Source organism: Struthio camelus, chromosome 1 (genome assembly GCF_040807025.1).
Source record: "Struthio camelus isolate bStrCam1 chromosome 1, bStrCam1.hap1, whole genome shotgun sequence".
NCBI lineage: Eukaryota > Metazoa > Chordata > Aves > Struthioniformes > Struthionidae > Struthio > Struthio camelus.
This window is the reverse complement of record NC_090942.1, coordinates 207,127,125-207,148,745: the sequence shown is the minus strand read 5'-3', so window position 1 is coordinate 207,148,745 and position 21,621 is coordinate 207,127,125. Positions and strand designations below refer to the sequence as shown.

The following is a 21,621-nucleotide window of genomic DNA, read 5'->3' as shown; positions in this document are numbered from 1 at the left end:
CCTGCCAAGTGCGCGGGGTGCGGGAGCTACCGCGGGTGGCAGCCCCCGCCGAGGGGGGAGCCCTCCCCAGCCCCAGCCCCGTCCGCAGCCCCGCGCTGCGCAGCACAGGCAGGTACGCCCTTTCCAGCTTCATTAATAATAACTGGCATTTAATTGCAACCAGCGCCAGCCGCGCGGAGGACTGGCTGCGGCCCCCGCGCTCCTGCCCGTTCCCCCTCCGCCCCGCAAACTTCGCCGCCGCTGCGCCCCCGCGGAAGCGCTGCGCCGGAGAAAGGGAGGGGAAACCCCGCGCCCCCCGCGGCTCCGCGGGGCGGCGCAGCGCGGCGCGGCGCGGGCGGGGGCGCAGGGCGCATGTCTGCCCGCGCCGCGCCGCGCCGCCACTAGACGCTCCCACCGCCGCCAAACTCTCCACCATCTTCTGCATGTGCAACATTTGCAGCCGGACAGAAACCTCTCCCACAGCTATGGAGACTGCGGGAAAAACCCGGCGCGGCGGGATGGATTGCTGAAACGACGGCAGCAGCAGCGAGAAGGAAAACACACAGAGAGAGAGGGAGAGAGGGGAAGAGAGAGAGAGAAAGAATAGCAAAAAAAAAAAAAAACCTAAAACAAAAATAAAGACAAAAAGAAAAAGAAGGGAGGAAACCGCTCTTTTTCTCCCCCTCCTTTTTTTTTTTTTAATTCTTGATTTTTGTTTGTAGCCGCCTCCTCCTCAATGCCTCTCTGAGCAGCATCTAGCGAGCGAGCGGGAGAAGGCGAGACAGAGAGGCAAAAGAGAAGATGAGGATAATTGGCAGACAGCTTGTCTTGTTGTTTTCTGGCTTTTGGGGACTAGCAATGGGAGCTTTTCCTAGCAGCGTGCAAATAGGTAAGCGCTGCATTGGGTTGCGTGCGTGTGTCAAGGCTTTCCATCCTTTGCAAAGTGAGTTGGAGACGCGGCTTTGAAGGGAGCTTGCAGATTTCTCCTCCACCAGCATCCCGTTTCCCGGCCCCCACGAAAAGCCCGCGTGTGTGTGTGCGTGTGTGTGTTTGTGTGTGTGTGTGTGTGTGTGTGTGTTTGTGTTGTGGGGGGAAGATGCTTATCTTTTGCAAAGCTAGTTGCGACTCCCGGGTCTGTAAGAGGGGAAGGGGCTTGTGCGCTGTTGCAGTGACCGGGGGGGGGGGGGGGGATGGCCCCAGGCAATTTCAGCCCCCTCCAGCACCTCCTTCTCTTACCTGGCTCCCGGAAAGACGGCAAGTTATCTACCCTGGATGTTGCAGTAGCTGGCAGGGGTAGGGGATAAAACACAACACTGCTTATCTTCCCCCTTCATGGTTGGAAAGTTTGGGATTTTGTAGGTCTCTCCATATGGTCTGATGCCCCCTCCTCTGCGTTTGCCCATTGCCTCCTGCTTCTTTGCCTCCCCCTTGCTTCGGATGGGACGCAGTTATCTGTATTCCTTCCAGCTCCGCTCCATCACTGCATCATTTCTCGTAGACTTGTAACGATGCTGCCTAATAACACAGAGCTGCACATGGCTGCAGAGGAGCAAAGTTCATTATATTCCTGTTCAGTGCAGATTACCCTACACCGAGATTTCTTTTTTCTTTTTTTAAATTCAGAAAGCATCCTTCCCATTAATCAGCCCACCACTTAATGTAAGAGGCTGTTGAGTAGCTGATTTACCAATGTGTTCAGTATCAGGGAGATGGAGGCTAAACACTTTCAAAGGTCACTGTAATCATGACAAATGTGGGTATTTATGTATGAAAACCTGGAAACTGAGAAGACAGAAAAGAAGTGGGAATATGTCTGGGAGGTTAAAATCAATTGAGGACAGTGATTTAAAGGCAGCAGTTGAGATTACGAATATGATTAGTTCCTTATCCATTAAAGTCAGGACCAACCTTACTGTGTAGCTTTGGGAGAGACAGTTGCTTGATATTATAGGATACTAAGTAGCTTGCAAATAATTCACACTGCTTCCTCTGCTTTTTTCTTTTTTCTATAGGTGGTCTCTTCATCAGGAACACAGATCAGGAATATACTGCTTTTCGATTAGCAATTTTTCTTCATAACACCAGCCCCAATGCATCTGAAGCACCTTTTAATTTGGTTCCTCATGTAGACAACATTGAAACAGCTAACAGCTTCGCTGTAACAAATGCCTGTAAGTAAACGTGCCATTGATCTGACCAACTTACGAGTAAATTGTAATGAAAATAAGAGGAAACAACATCATTATCTTACACTGAAAACACATCACTAAGTCGGTGTTCAGCACAGCTGCCCTTTGCAGAAGAGGAAAAGGGGCAGCATCCTTGTTAGTTTCTAACTGGAGCAAAATCCCCTCTCCTGCCTTGTGCTGACTAACCTGATGTGACATTTACTTTAGTGTTATTACTGTAGTTTCTTGCTTTCTGGTTTCTATGGAGATGAATTTTGTGGTTGTAAAGAAAAATTGTGAATGTCTCGTTCAGTCAGTAAGCGCCACAGTTACTCTTGTTTGCTTTTAGGTATGGCATGCCTTGCAAGTATTTGAAAATATATGTTAATATTTGTGATTGCAAATGCTTTTTGAATGGCTGGAAAGGAGACAGGGAAGCAATGGTGTGCAGGATAATATATCTGAGTTGGTTGACGCTGCAGTTGATCGGGTGATGTCACTTGAGGCAGCCCTGCTCTTATATTGTAGGTTGTAAATGTCTCTTATCATCTCGTAATGCATACATCCTGTGGATATGTCTCTATGTGTCCATACATTGGTGCCAAATCAAGTTAGTATCTGATCTACTTGATTTCACAAACCACCTCAACTGGAACAAATATTCTCTTCCTCCTATATATTATATATATGCACGCGCGCACACACACATGCACATACCATGAAAGGAACAAAAAAGGAGTACCCTTACCAACGGAGGTAACATTTACATTTAATTTTTTCTACCAGAGGATAATTAGCTGAACTTCCTACATGCAGATCACCTCGGGGTCCTTCAGCAGGGGGTAGAACACATGGTGGATGCTGCTTTTCTCTGAGAGTGGCAAAGCGTTAGAGCTGTTTATCTTCACATATATCAGGCTTATAAAAGGGAATTCATACCATTTTGTAAGACGGTGAAGTATAGTGTGGTAAAGCTAAAGACTGTAGTAACATTACTACTCTGATATTCATATTTCAGGATTCAGTTCTATAGGTTTTCCTCTGTGGCCTTTAAGTTTGAGAATCCCTGCTCTTCATTCAAGAGTGAATTGCTTCTGGAAGTAGATGCCCAGAGCAACATTGCTTAGCGAGTTTAAAATAGAAACGTACTGGAGAAGGTCTTACTGTTCATTGTGCCTTTAAAATACGTACTGTGTTTCTCTCCAGCTTCTCACAGCCATCTCCTCAGTACTTTCTAATTTGTAAACATACTGTGTACTGTGCAGTTCTCATATATAATTTATGGAATGATTGCTAAATTTATTTATACAAGTCTTTGGTTCTCCAAGTTTCAGATGACCTTGCCACCTTATTTAACAGAAAAAGCTTCTGAGCTGCCAAAATGGCTCCATGCATTTTATGCAGGAAAGATTGATGTCCCATTAAGTGGGAATTCTATATTAAGCAACGTATTAGTTGTGTTTAGCGTGAAAATCAATATCAAATTCCATAAGGGGAAAGCATTTCAAAAGACACTTTGAAACTGGAAGGAAGCAGATCTATGGAAGTGTAGTTCATTGAGAAAATATTACAATGCATGTCAAATTTTACAGTTGCTGTTTCTATATTCTACGAAGAGAAATGACATACTAGTTTTCAAAACTTTTATTTTTAGTGGAGGAGTAGGGGACTAAATTTTTTTTCATATTGAAATCGGTAATTTTTGATGAAGTCAATTATTTTAGAGTCTGCCTACGCAGCCAGTTCTACCAAATAATTACAGGGGCTATTGTTATTTTTAAGATTAAAAATATTGCAGTGTTTCAGTTAGAACATTAGTGAATTATTTCTGATTTGCATACTTTTAAAATACAAATATATAAACGTAACCAGTTTTGCAGGACTTCAGTATCTTAGGTTCAAAAAAGGTTGGCCCAAAACTTTCCCTCATTTAGACTATTCACAGCTGATTCTTATCTGTCAGTCTAACCATCTTAGGTTATGCTTAGTTTGCATTATTTTAACTGAGGAAAACCTGTCCCCTTATTTTTACTGTCGTTTACAGAAATAGTGATTCATAACCTGATCCTTTGTTTTTTTTAAATTGAACTCAGTTTCAGTTCCAGAGAGTTTAATGACTCAGAGATGATGAATCTGTACAGTATGGGGCGGGGGGGCACAGAGAAAAGAAGAAAGTAAATGTATACGTTTATGTATATGTATGCCCATATAATCCTGTACATGTTCATATTAAATGGACTAAATTCTAGAGGCCTCTGTTAAGTCTGTATTTCTCACTTAAACCAACATATATTTTAATCTGAGCTTTACATATTGCATTTATTTCATATTTTACAATCTTGTGCCAGTAATCTGACTTTCTTATTTTTCTTTAACACTTTAATACTGAATAATATTTTTTTAATCAACAAATGTTCTGCTAATGAAACACAGGCAAACTGACGGACAACTGAATGAACATATCGCATGTCCCTTAAGCTAAACACGAGCAGAATCCTGCAAAAATCAATTGTCTGATAGCTGGAGGACACCAGCCTCCATGTGATAGAGTTTGCTGGCCTGACAGAGGCTCCAAAAGCGCAGACATGTGAGATTTTCTAACCTAATTAAAAAACCCCTACCATCAGCTCTGAATTAAGTGATTTCATCGCAATCCTACATGCGAAACGATGACTCTTTCCTGAACCTCTGTGGAAACAGTGGCTTTCGATCTCGCTATTTGCACAGAATTTATTTAGCGCGCATGTGTCCCCAAATACATGGTACAAAACCCTTGGAGCTACTGGACTGAAATGAATATACATGTGAGTGTAAGCATAAAGATCTAAGACATGACCAGTTAACTCTGTTTCCATTTCCGTTTACTGCAGAGGTTACTTGTAAAGATGCAGTGCCTGGCCCATTGCATGCATTAGGGACAGTAAACAGAGTATTTCAAAGGATTATGGATGGCATATTAGTGGGTAAATTACTGCGATGTTGGAAAAAAAACTTGTATTTTTTTTTTCCAGTAGATAAAAAAGCACATAGCCAAAGGTTTATCCAGCAAAACTTTTGGAATTAGAATAATTTTGGGTTTTATATCTATTTTCTAATGATTACCTTAGGCATTTATTTTTCTTTTAGCAGACCCAGAACATTAGTAGTTCTATTCTAAATCATGGATGTATGTAAAACAGGTTATTTAAGCAGATAGCCTCTATTATAGGTCAGCAAAATTAATCTGATCAGCATCAATTTGGATGTAGTCCTCGTTCTCCCTCCCACTGGTATGTTTTATTTAAACCTGTTCGCTTCTTTTGCACTGCATACATTATTCAGAGAATCTCTCTTACTGACAGAGCGAGCTGAAATTATTGCAAAACATGAACTGTACAAGATTCTTACTCATCAGAACACAATACACCAAAAATGAAACATTCAACTACTGGAATACATCGGTTTGCACATTATAAGCAGGAAATTTTGCTCATGATTTGAAATCTAGCTTCAACTTGATTTCAGATGTAAGAACTATGCAATGACACTTGAGGAGCATTGTATTTATTTATTCTTTAGTTGAATGCAAAATAATATTTTTCATTGCTTGCACCATCTATATTGCATTAGTATATCTCAGCAACACAGTCGACATTAAACTTGCTTGCATACTTTTAAAAGGTGTTTGTACAGTTTTACAAAGAAAATTTATCCTCCAGCTCTCATCTTGTGGTTGTGAATATTTGTGTTACGGTATCAAAAATTCTTAATGTATAGCAGGTCTTGCAGTTCTTGTACAAGATTAGTCTAAATGGAGGGGGAAAAAAAAGATATCTCAAGCATTTTATCTGTGTTTTATTTTAGAAGTAAAGCTTCTCCCTTTGAGTCTCAGTTTGACTTTTTGTGTATTTTGAGATTAATACATCCCTATACACTTGTAACTTGGGGCAAATCAACAACCCTTCTTGTTTCATCTCACATACAATTCAGCCCTAACCAGATTTTAATCCCAGTATATACTATTGAACAAAAGATAGAACTTTATTTTTACATGTCATGTGGATCAGCAGAAAAAAAAGCCTACTGGAATCAAAAATTTCACATATTGGGAAAAGTTTCCTCTTTCTCCAAGAGTTAGCCTCTTTGATTTTATTGTTTGTTTGTTTTTTAATACTCTCTCAATGTGCAGTGCAGAGGTTCGGACTAATGTGGGGTCGATGGCCGGAAATCGGAGGGCCTGCTGCTGTCCGGCCCGTGCCGGTGCAGGTCCCGTGCCGGCTCCCGAGGACGGACGGGGGGACCTGCTCCCTCCCAGCCTGCCCTTGCAGGGGCCCCCTTCCAGCTGGGGGCTTTTAGGGCAGGGCAGGAGTAAGGGGAGAGGCTGTGTCATTTTGAAGTTAACTTTTCTGCTGAGGCGTCCAGAAAGATTAGCAAATAGACTCAAGTGTAGCGTTGATTTTAAACTCTGACTGTGTCATTTTTACTTACAGCAGCTTCAGCTTTCATTTGCTAAGCTGCATCATAATGGGATTTTCATTAAATTTGGTTATTAATTCTACTTTAACAATTACAGCTCAGTTCAGCAGTAGGAGTATAACCTTAGTTTAATAGTCAGTATTACTTAAAAACATGGTGTTCTTCTTAATTTAGAAAGGCAGGTTTCATAAGACTGAATAGTAAGTATTTTGCTGCCAGAGTGGTACAGTATTCCCAAGGATGCCGTTTGGAGTATATTGAGGGTTATCATGAAGGTTTACTCTGCCGTCAGGTTTGAACAAGCGTTGCGCCAGTTGGCTAGAAAAACAGAGCTGGCTTTAATGTTACCCTTCTAAAACAGGATTGATTACAAAAGGCCATTTGAAGTGAGTGTTTTGTTTCAATCCATGGAGTTTATCTCAAGCTAGACCCCAATTACTGAAAATAATTTCCCTTAAAATTTCTATTATTAGCGCTAGCTGATGGAATCAAAGAACATATGTGTCCTTAGGTGTGATTTGCAGTAAGAGGGTATGTGAGTACCAATGAGAAGATCTATATTCAAACAGTTTTGTAGTTCTAAATGTGACTCCTGTAAAGTAGCTGTACAGCAGAGAGAAAATCAACCATTGATAGTTTCAGTCCATCAGTCTGAATTTAATTTTCAAGGTTATTGCTGGGAAAACAAATGGTTTCTTCAGAAAATGTAGAACATTCTCTCTCTGGCATGAAATAAGGCTTTTGTCCTAGCATGTTACTGGACTGAGTAAAACTATAAACTAGGAAGCTTTATTATGGGCTACAGAAATAATTTCATCTTCCTTTTAGAGCATTAGTAGTGAAGACTGAGTTCCTTCATTCTTTCTGCAGAGACCAACACAGCGCAGGACTTGCTTAGGACAAAACACTTTAACAAGTAAATTAAATTGATTAACTTCGGCTTTACCGTTGCAATCTGTTTGTATGCTAGTCAAAATGGCTCATGCATTTCATTTTTAGGTCCTGATTATTTTGAGATTTGCTTGTTCCTGATAGAGGAAGCCGTCTGCTTCAATTTCTTAACTGTTTTAGATCCTACTATAAATTGTGCAAATTCATATTGTGAGCAGGTAAAGTTCTTTGAATTTAAACATGTTGGACCAAACATCCTTCTCTCGTACGTCACGTTCCTTAATATTAATATGGCAGTATGACTGATGTAAAGGGGATGGAATTTGTGCTAAGGCAAACGTGAAGAAATCAGTAAGATTGCACTGGTGTAATTAAAAGGAAAAACTGGCCTCTGCTGTAGAGTTCTGTTCTTCTGTGTAGTTGGCTTGAGGCAGTAATTTTGGACTGCTACAGCACAACATCCTCTTTGTTAGCATGGGCAGGAGCTTCTGCAACTTAGATGGGCATCCCTATATCTCAGTTATGTCTCAGGACATGAAGCCAAACTATGATCATTTATTCCTGTGTCCATCAAGAACGTTTGTTTTGAATTCAGGAAAGTATCTTTCAATTTACTCAAAAGTAACTGATCTCAGAGTGTGATTCCAAATTTTGGTGTTGGTTTATTTGTAACCATTTTCTCAGAAGTTCCATTAACTTCCTCTATCTAATTTGTTTGTTTTTTTGTTTTTTGGTTTTTTTTTTGCATAACCTTAGTTTCTTTTTGTTTGATGATCTTATTGACCTTTAAAAATGATAGTATAAATTCGGTTGTATTAGGGGCTGGGTACCCTGAAAAGTTCCATACAAGTAATATCTATTTTCAGGCACCCAGGTTCAAATAAAGAGGTGTTTTGGCATTCAGAGGACATTCTAGTATTTTCCAGAGTACTTAGCAGCACCTACCTTCCCACTGGGAACTGGTTATTCCCGAGTACTTTGGAAACTCTGCCTTACCTACATGACATAGTATGGGTCAGCTGTCTTGTCTCAGTGGTGTTCTTTTTTGTGAGGGCTGTGTTTCTTTCCATTTTTTTTTCCTTCGTAGTCCAGGTGAAGCATCTGCACGACTTGTTCAAATAATTGCAGCTATTTGTTTTATTTCCGGTGCCTTGTGGTAAGAAGATGAAACCAGAGTGTTAAATATGCATTATCTTTATCTTGGCTCTATAATGTAAAGACCCAGCCCATCCTTACTCTTCACTAGGTTCCTTAAAAGGTGATTATAGATAAGCTTTATGTTGACCTCAATGGGGAGTACATGGATGCATATTAACAAGCTACTTTTCTTGCTGGGTTTTGGCCAGCTATGCTAACATTAACAAATTCCAGTTCAAATATTGGCCCTTGTCCTGCAGTTCTTTCCCCAGGCAGAGCTCTCCGATGTAAATAGCAACTTTACCTGAGCAGGGATTGCAGAATGCAGATTATAATGCAGATTATAATGCAGATTATAATGCAGATTGCATTATAATTAAGGAATGGTAGGAATGAGATTTTGTGCAGTGTGAACAGGATCTCATTCTTTTGCCCAATAGCTAGATTTTTACATTGTATTACATTGCTTAACTCCTGTTATTTTTTTAAATATATATATATTTAGAAATTGGGTCTCTGGTGTGTAATTTCCTATTAAAAAGAATGTCATTGGGCTACTGTTTTCTTGTATTGCGCAGGCTGTTTCAGTGCTGCATTTATATGCAACCATTGCTTCTGAAAAATGCAGTCTTGTGCAGTACCTTTCTATATTCTAAAATCATGGAGCACATGAGCATGACTGCAGGTATTGACTGTAAATACAAACAGAGCACAAGAGGAAAAAAAAAACACTTGGAAAGGAAAACTTTTTACAATCTCATTTATTGGATTCTTTGCCGAGAATGCCTGTAGACATATTTTGAAGACCAATATTACAATGTATCAGCTTTTCATAACATATAGCTCCTCAGTTTTTCACTTGCAGACCATCTCTCGGGTAGATTCAATGCCATTTTTGCGTGCAGACTCTTCCAGCTACTTTTATGGTATATTTGCATAGTACTCTCTTAAACCAATAAAAGTTGAACTTCACTTTTATTTGCAAGTCACCATTTCTTATAATTCAGGATTGCCCAGTGAATATCCATCAAACAGATGGTTTAAGAAAGTTCACAGGTAATTGCGGAAAAGAATTAGGGTCTTTAATCTGTCTTGGCTTCAGTTTTCAGATCTTCTAAACAGATGCAAAATTCACTTTTTCCCATTTGGGAGTGAGAGGCAGTGTATGTATTAGGAATTATTATGCAAAATTATTAGGAATTATTACACAAAAATTTCTGTTTTGGTCAATTTCTTTTACAGTGTAGTGTTATGCTTCATTTCCTTTGGTTAAACTGGTACTACCTGGCCAATTTTTTCAACACCAGGATCAGATCTGTTTCCTCTGTGGGTAAAATGATTAATGTAATATATAATCTAGGTAAAAGCAGAGGAAGGAGAGAAAATTCTTCTAGAGCAAAGAGAATACCAAATGTAAATTGTTATTTGTCCACAGAAGCTTCCTGCTCTGTGTTCCTGTTCTTAATGTGCAGTACCAGTATATTTCACACTACTAGTTAATGTGAGATTTGAGTCTATACTGTACTGTATTCAGATCTGGAAAACAGTATTGAGTATAAGTGAAAAACACTTTTTTGTTCAAGTGCAGGTACATTCAGGGAGTAAAAAGCTATAGCGTAAAAAAGCATATCAATACACTTAGCCCTTTGTGTCCTCACCCAAGCTGATGGTAAAAAGGAACAAGGCTTTACAGACCCACAGTCTCAGCAGAGTCGTGAAGGGCCTTTTATTAGTGATTTCCTGCAGATTTTCTGTATAGATCCGTTCTGAAGGATTTTGCTAATACAAGGCCTCCAGGCTTCATCATTTCCATCCATTTAAACTAAGATCAGTGTCTAAGAATGAACTTTTCCAAAAACACTGCAGTTAGGAGGATAATTTCCTTTGAAAATTAATAGTCATGTGCTCTTGCCTGACTCAGGAGTTTTTTGCTAATCTCTCTCTTTTACTCCACGTAGAGAGCACAAGCCAGATAAGAAGCTGCCTCTTGGGGCTGTTTGCACACCCAGGTAACTTTGCCTCTATAATCTAGCCATTTGTGGGGTCTCCAGTTGAGAGCTGGTTAGGCAGCTGCTTTCTTAAGTCATTTTTTTTGTCGGTATCCTTATTCAGCGTTTCTCTTGGGTAGTAAAAGTAACGTGGTAAGATTTAAAGTGATGCATGCTTATGTAGATAAGAAGAATGGGAGTTGGGAGTGGGAGATGCTGCCTGGAGGCACAAACAAAACCCAAAGGAAAAGAGCACCAGAAGTCATCGGTATGGTTGTGAGGACCGCCATCGGCATCTGTTGCAGGATGCGTGCGGTTAGCAGGTCAGGATTAGCACCACGCAGAAGTGGTCCAAGTTGCAAGTCCTTATGGATGTTACAGAGAGGATGTGAAATGTGTGGAGAGAGTCCAGCAGAGATTGTGTGGAGAGAGTCCAGCGGAGGGCTACCAAGATGATTAGAGGGCTGGAGCACCTCTCCTAGGAAGAAAGACTGCAGGAGCTGGGCCTGTTCAGCCTGGAGAAGAGAAGACTGAGAGGCGATCTCATCAACGTGTACAAGTATCTGAAGGGGGAGTGTCAAGAGGATGAGGCCAGCCTCTTCTCCATGGTGCCCCGCAACAGGACAAGAGGCAATGGGCACAAACTGAACCACAGGAAGTTCCATCTGAACCTGAGAAAAAACTTCTTCACTGTGAGGGTGACTGAGCATTGGAACAGGTTGCCCAGAGAGGTAGTGGAGTCTCCTTCACTGGAGATATTCAAAACCCATCTGGATGTGATCCTGGGCAATATGCTCTAGAGGTCCCTGCTTGACCAGGGAGGTTGGACTAGATGATCTCCAGAGGTCCCTTCCAACCTAAACGATTCTGTGATTCTGTGAAATCATTCTGGTGCATGAACTGTTGCCTGCTGGCTGTAAGCATCGGTGCCTCGAAGAAGAAAAAGTAAAGAAGACAGCCAAAATAAACAGGAGAGTGGATAGTGTGTAACTGTTCTCGGATTGTTGTGTTTTAAGGCTAGAGGAGACCAGTTTGATGAGCCAAACTGACCAACAACATGCCAATCAGAGAGTCAATTGATTTCTTTATCAAACCCATAATTCTTTTCTGGCTCGATACCTACCTATTCCAAGTACATGCAATCTTGATTTAAAGACTGGAAGAAGCGTGGGTAAGTTGTCATGACATCAACACATCATTTGGATGTATCACCCGCTTTCTTTATCTTCGCATTGAATGTAGGAGTACTAGAGAGCTGGCAAGCAGAAAAAAAATGGCCTACTGGGTTTGTTACTGCTCTTTAATTTAGAGAGATGATAATCAGCACAGTTTGTATGCAGTCACTGCAGTCCTGCAGCTTCTGGAGTCCCTTGAGGTTTGGGGTTTTTGTTTGGTTTGGTTTTTTTTTTGTTGTTTTTTTTTTTTACTGGTTGGTTTTTCTGTCTTGCCTGAGCAGAGACACAGTATGGGATGCCCTTGGTATTGAGGCTCACATGACAGCAAGATCTTTAAGGCCTTATTGTGGCCTTTTTCAAGTACCATTGAAAAAAGCTTCTAGTGGACACATATGTTTATTTTTTTTCTGCTAGCAGAGAACATCTCCTAATCCCACAGCAGGGAGTACGGCTTGAAGTAGTAGTAATATAAGCTTAGTAAATACATTCAAAGACTGTAGTGTTTTTTTTTTTTCTTTTTTCCTAAAAAATGCACACTGATCTACACCAGTTGTATTCACAGGCTTGCTTACCTACAAATACAACTTAATGGTCACATATGTTACACGTATTTCACTTTCTATGAGCCACAGAGGATGTGAATCTATTACTGCTTCCACCTGAAGGGTTTTGGCTGTTAGCTTCAGATATGGAGACTTATGAATTTAGCTTTGGAAGTCCCTGGTTTCATCTGCTTTGTGTCAGAGGAGATGGCAGCCTGAACACAAACACAATGATGAATGAGATTTAATGCACAAGAATATTTGCAGAAAGCAAAAGCCTGAATAGAGGAGCAAAAGAAGTGCTCCCATAGCTGTCTTTGATGATCTGTTGCACTATTCTGAGTGCAAACATATATGGAAAGAGGACAGACTTTTTATTCCCTTATACCATAAGTCATCAGAACTGGGAAAAATGGTAACATGAGACCTTAGCAATTAATTATATTATACTAATAGCTGTATTTGCAGTGTCCTGTTTACCACCACTCCATCAGTGAAATGGTTTGCTAAAATGATTTACTATATAGTTATCATTAAAGTAAGTGGAAAAATGACAAGGTGTTTTTAGATAATTAATTCAGAAAAAAATAGACACAGTTAATGCAAATGTATCTGTGCAGTGAAAAATTACTGATGTTCTACCAGCAGTTCTGTGAGACAGTCTGAACTTCTGAGCATGAGTTGGTTTTGCCTCTTTAAGAGCTCTCATGGAATCAGAAGTGATTTATTGCTTGGGGTCTTGCTCCCCAAGTCTCACCCTCAGTGAGGAATGACTGATGTCTGCCACAGCTTGCTGGATAGGGAGCTCTGTGCTTTTACAGAGAGAGCACATAAAGGGGAACCACCAGGGTAGAGGATGAGTGAGTGATGCTTGTGAACGAGTGACTGTAGGTGATGTGAGCTGTCAAGTCTTCGAAAAACTTTAAGCTGGAGATATGCTTTTGCAAAGCTGAAAACTTAATACAGATGGGCATGTAGTGTACATATAGGAGTTAACAAGTGTGTAAAAGCCTGAGAATAAAAAGTACTGCTCAAAGAGACAGAGAGAAAATTCTGTACTTTCCCATCCACCACTCTGCTCTGCCTCCCTGCTATTTGTTGTGACGTGTCCCAGCTTTTCATGAAGAAATGGGCACAGTCTGCAAGAAGAAGCAAGAGTGGAAGCAGTGGGCAAGGTGCTGATGCCTGTGTAGCTGGAGGAGCGCTCTCATGGAGACACCATCCAGCATGCTCGAGGTGGCTGAGGGGTCCGCTCCCTTTCTGCCCATACCTACGGACAAGCTGCCACTGCTTCTGGATTCAACTGGTCTTATTAACTTCTGTAACATTTAAATTGATCACAGATAGCCATCAACATAACTACTGCAGGGAAAGGGAGGGAAAGGACAGAGGGTAAGACATTTGTTTCTTGGTTATGAACAGGAAAGAAACTGCATGAGTATAAAATCTCAGAAAAATTGTGCCCATTTCCTTCTCTTACTTCCCTGACTTTGACTCCATCATGGTTGATACTTTCGTATTTTAAGGGAGTGAGTGGAAGGAGGCAGTGGTGGTGGTGTACCACAAAAGATAAATAGATGAATTAGACTGCTTTCCTCCTTTCTTCTCTGGGTTTCTGATGGATGTAGAAGGACTGCTACATTTTTGTTTCCTGAGGAAAGGCCCAGAATGCCCATCACTCTTTCAGTTACTGTTTATGATGGGAATCTTTTGCACTTTAGTACTGCTGGGAGGCACGAGAACTTCACACCTTAATCACATTTTCTTTGTCAGCCTTTCATATACTATGTGAAACAGGAAACTAGCAGAAAATCCTTTGCTCAATTACAATAATAAGATAATAATAATTATTGTAGTTCCTTGCATTTACATAAAGTCTGTGAGATTAAAATGAAATCCAGCGTAATGTTGCACCTTAAAGGCCTGGATATCCCCTGCCAGCAGCATCACCTTGAGAAACTGCTCTCCATGGCCTCAGTTTCTCTCTCCTTTAGCTTTGTCAAGCAGGGCCCTACTGCCATCTTCCTATTCACATCCACGATAGCTGATTACATAAATAAAATCATTAAGTGAATGAGGGGAATCAGCAGCATGAGGAAGATTTTTTTTTTTTCCCTGTGTGTGGCTATGAAAGTTAGGAGAACATTAAAGGGTAAAGTGTCTCTTCAGTTAAAAGGAAGTAGGTTTACAGGAGGCACTTTATTTCTTGACTGCACTGTAGATCTTAGTAGCATTAGTGGAGTTAAATGTGTGCAACCGAGACTGCAACACACAGGTGTAGTTTTAAACCTGTTGGTTTTTTTAAGATTTGCATTAATATAATGCACCCTACCTTCCTTTCCAGTCCTTTTTGTGAAAGTATTGTCTGAAGACTGTTGGAGTTACTGATAATAGTAAGTTAGTAGTTTCCATCTACTGCAATAAATCCTTTGGGGCTTTATCTTGCCTAAAAATGTGTTCCACACCTTACTAAAATTATCAAGTTTAACCTCAAGGAGGATTTGAGAGACTGATGCATCAAACATTCTGAAGTTCTTAACGTGGAAAACTCTGATAACACACTGGAAGCGTGGATGGGAGTTAATTTGCTTGGACCAGTCTGTTGTTCATTTCTTGTTAAAGTTATTGTTGCCTAAAAGCCTCTGTAGATAATGTATAGCTAATAGAGAGCTGTCCTTCTCTGTATGCATTTTTACACTTCTTTCAGCTAATTCAATGATCCACACACTAAATGTAGCCCTCAAAGACAGTTTTTGGAGTTACGACAGTTCTTGAAGGACTTTGACTTACCGTTATTCATATAGACAGTTTTTAAAATTTATGACAGAAATAAGAACTCTATAATAATATTCTTCTTTTTGCTTATGTAGAACTTTACAACACCAGATGTGAGAAGAAAGAAGAGCAGTTGGAAATTTCTGGGGCAAAGCTTTGTCTCAGTGCTTTGTTATTTCTCACAGTGCATGGAATTTAGAGAAATTTCAGGGACTTTAGAAATTTTTCAGAATTTGTAATGTTGTAAAATCAAAGTGGAATTTGGCCTAGAGTGGCTACTGATATTTTTGTTTGTATTTTAGAGGTTCTGCTTAACTCTTTCCACCTAGTTATTGTTTCCTGCTATTCAAGGATGTGCCAGTGTGCTGTTGCGGTGTATGTTGGGTCTCCTGTGTCCTGCTACACATCCTTGCAGAGCATTTGCAGCTCACAGGAGCGCTGTGGAACATTTTGTCCCTCTCTGCTCCGTAGTCAGCTATGTTACTGCCCAGAGAGCATGCCAGATCCCAAGGAGGCAGCGCAGATCTCTTGGGTCTGAGGAGAAAGTTAGGGTATTGTGGAAAAAAAGAGAGTGGGGAGATGGAGCAGAGCTGCATCTCAGTGAAACACCTGGGCTGGGTATCAGCCCTCAATGAACCGCAGCATGCCCAGCATTCCCCCCTTCCCCATCCGGAGATAGCTTCCCGGGGCTTCAGGAAGGGAACCTGCCAATAGCAGAGATGATTTTTTTCATCCTACTTCCCTGTTCTATGTTTCTATGAATATTAGTTTGTTGGAAGCGTGACACTTTTCTGGTTCCCATGAATGGAGCAGAGGATCTGGAGTGGAAGTGGGCAGAAGATGCGGTACTTCTGGGGAAGAGCAGGAAATGAAATCCATGTTTCTTCTGCACGATCCCTTAGGGAGAACAGAAGGAAGACCCTTTTTGGGGGCTTGGTTCATATTTTCATTGTAACAGCATAAAAGTTAAGTGTTTGTGTCTTAAGGACTAACGAACAAATTTAGGTGCAAACCTATGACTCCTAAGCACTTTCTCTTAAAGAGGAAGGCTACTGTGATAAATGTGGGGTTTTTTTAAATTTCTAATTAAGTTAATCTTTATTCAAATAAACAAGGTGTGACCTGAAGAAAAGTCTTTCTGTAGTAGGGGCAGAAAATGTCTTTAAATTAGTGTCCTTTTAAAATTCCTGTCTTTGTAAGAAGGAGGTTACTGATGTGATCAGGTGTGAGCAAGATGAATGGTTTTAAGATATGCTTGGGATGGTGGGACTATGCCTCAGCCGTGAGGGGAGGTGTGAACGGGAACTGAGGAACCATCCCATTCCCTAAAATGTGTCTTTCCTTTTTTTTTTTTTTTTCATCTCACGTTCAAAAGAACCAGGATGCTCCTGTATAAATCTAAAAAAAGAAAAAGGAATGTTAGCAAAACTGGTCTTTTTCATTTCTGCAAGACACACCAGGATGAGTATTGCTCTGGATTAAAGCTGTTTCACAGATCATTAAAGGCATGCTGAGTTGTTGCTGCCTCACCATCGCACCTGAGATGTGGCAGCGCGCCTGTGCGAAGCACGTGTGTCATCTTGCTGACTGATGGTGTTGCTGCTGCTGCTGCTGTCCCCGGCACAGTGCTGCAGTGACCCGAGCTCGGCCTCAGGAAGGGCCTTCAGACACTTGGGTGACAGGCAGGGCTGGTTTTAGGGTTGAATGGATGGCTGTAAACTGCAAGAGTAAAGTCAAGTGGAGCAGCAGCTATCTAGAGACTGTCGGGGCAGACCTGCAGTGAGATCCAGAATCTGCTGCTGTTTTCCGTGCTGAGCAGTGCCTTCCTCTGTGGTTGCCTGCAAAGGGGGCTTTGCATCAGGAAAAAGTGCTGCTTGATGTCAGAGAAGCAGAATCTTGCCCCATGGGCTTACTCACAGAGAAGGGTGCTGTGGAGCATGAATAAAGAAGGCGAAGGCAACATCTGCTGTTAAACAGAGGTAGTAACCTATGAACACTTATTAACAATCTAATGCTTACTACAGCAAATACTACCATTAAAAGCACAATTGTAACCACAAAGGTGAATTATAAGTGACTTCAAAAATAGGTGATTTCAGAGGGAAACTGTCAGACTCTTGTTCACCAAAATGGCTAGTGCTTATTTGAATAACTTAAATTATGTAGTGTTTTTTCTCACTCTTTAGGGTTAATCTGGTGTAGTTGTGTCTTAAGAGCATGTCTGCTAAGTGTTTCTAGCAAGACATCTTGAAATGCTGCCAAAAGACCTGGAGAGCTGTATACCTTGCTTTTAATGCAGAGCGACAGCTTTGCAGCATGCATTGTGCCATTGCATAGTGAGGATTGTAAATATCAGATTTTAATTATCAAGTGTATTTATAATTCATTAATAGGAGGTACACAAATAGACTAGGCTGGCTTTGCAATGCAAAAAAGATAAAAAGAAGATGGTGCATAGATAATAGAGTAGATACTGAAGTGGAAGGTAGAAAATTTTGTTTTCCTCCATGTTACTTTTCTGCAGCTTTTTGTTTGAACTCTGGAAATTTTTCCAGGAAGAGGGGCTAGAAATAGGACAAATGTACATTCATTGTAAATGCTTAGAATTCTGAAACTAAGCTTTAAATACAATGATGTGAAGTGCTGAACACAGAATGTCCTAATATCTTGTTATATTCTTTGGTAAATATTTTTCTAGTTATTTAAACAGCACCTATTTAAGCTTTGGATATAATGAATAAAATATTTAGTAACCATATTCCTTTTAGTTGTTCTTGAATTTATAATACTTTTAATTGACTTTATGATAAATATTCCAGGCAGTGTTCATCAGTTTTGACATTACCTAAACCTCACTTAGGTAATAAGCCTTTCAGCCTTTCTCTTATAAACATATTGTCATCTGCTTCAACGAATATTTTTCAGCCCAAATTCAAAGCATATGAGAAAACTATTGTATACACAGTATACAATACTTGTGGGTGTATTTCACATATTTAGCTGTAAGTCTAGCCTAGATAGCAGTTAAGCTGTTGCCTAACCATCAGGCTAGGTTTAGAGGATTAATTAGCTGTAAGAAAATGAATACATAATTTTATATCAGTAGAGATAATTATTATAAGTGGAAGTGCTTTTAACCGACAGATGGATATATGGCACCTGTGAAAAACGTATGTCCACACTTTGGAATATCAATTTAAATGAAAGATGTCGTGGGAGCTAGAAAATGGAAACTCACATAGCACCCTTTTTGGCTTATGGAATTGTCTCAGTACAGTTTCAATGAACATTTATTTCAGTACAATGTCCTGGTTGTGTGTAAGCTTAGTGGCAGGTATGTGTTATGGTGCTGCTAAATGTTGTGGTCCTCAGGCGCTGTGGACCGGGGCTTGGCCTGGGTGTTGCTTGGCCCTGGCAGCTGCACGCCTGGGCTTTCGGATAGCCTAGGAGAGCGTGAATCTTCATGTGGGAGCTCAGAAAGGCTCCCAGGTCCACTGACTTGATTTACTCAATCTGTGTAACTACTGTAGTTGGGAAAGTCATTTATATGTGGGAAGAGGGATTTTTGAGTCAAAAAGTCACTTGTCATCATTCTAAAAAGTCCAGAAAATTCAAAGGAATGAGATGCCTGGTTTCCAGCAGAAGTTGGATGGATACCTAACTCCGTTGCCTACTTTGAAACGACATGCTTATAAAATTAGGTACAGAGGCATTGTTTATTTATTTGCTTCAGAGCTGAGACTTTTCCCCAAAAGACCAAAAAATATTTTGGCTTTCTTGATGTCCTTCACCTTATGATTTCAGTTTCTGAATGTGCTGTCATTTGGGTATAGAATGTAAAAAGATTGTTTTGCCTGCCTCCTTTTCCATGAGATGTCAGCAGTCAAGAAAGTTGAAGAAAGCACAAATGCAGAGAAAGGCTTGTGCCCTCCAGTTTTGCAGGGAGGGGTGAAAGGCAAGATTTCTAAATCCTGAGACCAAAGTTCGGTAGTTAAAAGCAGTGAGCAGTCTTCTGCATTGTCCCTGCCATAGCAAACAGAAGTGATCTAGATTGTTTTCTGCTTATCAGACGCGTTGGACCTGATTTGCAGCAGTGCTATGCTGAGAATACCTGCTGCTCCAGCAGCAGGACATCTAATGGGAGATGCTGTTGCTCAGTTTTCTGAAAAGCAGGGCTTGATTTTTCTCCTGATTCTATCAACCTACATCAAAGGTAGTTTATTTTGGCTGAAGAAAAAAGTCAAAATGGTTTCTGCTGGAGCACAAGTGTGGGTCCAGCCTATTATGGAATCAGTAATTATGTGATATCAGTAATTATCGGTAATTAAAGTGACTTTAACCATGAACTTCTGTTTCAATTTCAATTTGTAATATGAAAAGAATCAACCAAAAACCCTCTTTTTGTAGTTCTAGGACAGCTAAAATCTTCAGAAAGATTCAGTGTCCAGCTAGATATGCTGCATGTTCAATAGGTACGTAAGTATGGCAAAAAGACCCTGGTAATTCCATGTCCAATTTCCCACAGCTTGGCCATTGGTGTGCCAAAGACAGAAATGTTATTTCATCCAGATGTTCTCATCAACAAGAATTGCTTATTGCTATAACGGACAATGCACAAAAAATGAAGAAAAGGAAATAAGTGGTGTAAACTATTCAATTCTAATAATTATTTCATGGCATATTTCTGTTCCTCTTTTCCAGGAGTGTAAGGGGGCACATTTATACTTCAGACATACATTATCTGATAGCAATGAAAATTAAAAGCATTGGACAGCGAAGCTAAGTGTACAATAAGTATTGCTTACAATATATTGCTTAGACATGCATACAATGTGAATTTAGCAATTCTGCTTTAAAAACAAGGTACAGTGTTGTACTTTGACGTCCATCTCAGAGAAAAATCTGCTTTCCTGATTCTTCACAAGAACACATTCAATTCAAAGTCATTGCAGTTCTGCGCATGCTTAAAGTTAAGCATGCTTTTAAATGTTAGCTGGACAAGGCCATGCTGTGATTCAATCTTCTTGAGGCCGAAGTGCAAATATTTTACAAATGGGGAAGCAAAAGTGAAATATTTGCTTGAGGCGAAAGAACCGGTTATCAGCAGGACTAGAAGGAACCAAATTCTCCCACTAGTTCCTTGTCAGAGGGAGCACATTTCAGAGCCATTTCTTATTTAGATACAGGTGTAAGAAATTTCATGATGGTCATTTTTGTGGCTGCCTTTATTCTTTGGAAATGTTCTCTCTGAAAAATAGGAATTATTATTTATTAAAGAGCAAATAAACTATTATGTGACAATTTGTTACTATTATGAAAACAAATAGTTATTTGTTTATATTTTATTCTTTTTTTCTGATAGAGTTGTCAAGAATAAGTTTACAGCCATAGCAATGTGTTTCGCTTTCCCTAGTACCATTAAAGCTGTCATTTAGTTTTAGTGTGTGAAGTAACAGTTGCGTGCTGGTTTGTCATCAAGTTTAAGATGATATTTCCTGCAGCGTGGAGTACACTTTTCCCTGGCAGAAATAATTCACTGATTCAAAAGGACAAGGACAGACACTGAGCTATTGCTTTATTATTCTATTTTCATTTTTTGTTTCAATAATTTATTTACTGAACGTGTAGTGTGAACTTCTCATGCGTGAAACTTTGCCTGAAATTATTAAAAGTCTGAAAACATATCCGCTGTTAACTACCCCATTCATTTCCATGGGTGCTTTATATTAACATTATAACACTGTATTAATGTTGTTAATTATGTCTCTGCCAGTCACTGTGTTTCTTTGCAGGGATAAGTTGGATTAGATGACCTTTCAGGGGACCGTTTAGAGGTCCCTGGCAGCTCTACTTTGTAGAGTAGTAACAAGGAAGAGATGTATGAAAGAGAAATGAGATACATGTTGGCTTTTTAATAAAACTTGAAGTATGGAAACAATTGATTTCTAGAGAGAGGGATACATTTTCAGAGTTTTGGAAACACTCGTGTGAAGTAAGATCTTATTTTTCGTATATTTTTACTACCTTTCCCCTCAAACAAAGCTTTTGTGCAGCAGGTTCAAAACAAACAAAAGAGTTTGTTTTTTTAACATGAGGAGTGGAAGACCTTTGTGACTTTTTGCCAAAAAAAAAAAAAAAACGGTGGATGCAGAAGATTTGCATAGATTCAGAGGGAAAGTACATGAGTAGTTGGGAAAGAGATCCACGGGGCAAACCACATCAAACACAGAAAGACCTATGAGCTGTAAATAGTTAGGTGGTGGGAGAATACTCAGGGGAAGTATGCCCTTTGGGCCACTGTTAGAGATACACGATTGTGCTAGGTGGACTCCTGGCATGAGCCAGTATTGCCACTCTTATTTCATCAGGTACTTCCAATTCCCCTAGGATTGTAGACTCATTCTGTTATATTACGCAGACATAAGAACGGGCTAGAGATGATCATCAACCAGCATCTTTGGAGATAATTGTGTGTTTGGAGGGAGTGAACCCTAAATATGGTTTCCTGGAA

General features: G+C 40.1%; 1 protein-coding gene across 8 annotated transcripts in view; it reads left to right on the top strand.

Annotated features, from left to right (window-relative positions):
- Positions 1-356: 356 nt before the first annotated feature.
- GRIA4 (glutamate ionotropic receptor AMPA type subunit 4) overlaps positions 357-21,621 on the top strand; it is a 236,462-nt gene continuing 215,197 nt past the window's right edge. For all 8 annotated transcript variants that reach the window (XM_009678442.2, XM_009678443.2, XM_009678448.2 and 5 more), the window contains exons 1-2: positions 357-868; positions 1,992-2,150. In XM_009678442.2, the coding sequence (XP_009676737.1) occupies positions 781-868; positions 1,992-2,150 (247 nt within the window). In that variant the 5' untranslated portion in view covers positions 357-780. The remainder of the gene's footprint in view (positions 869-1,991; positions 2,151-21,621) is intronic.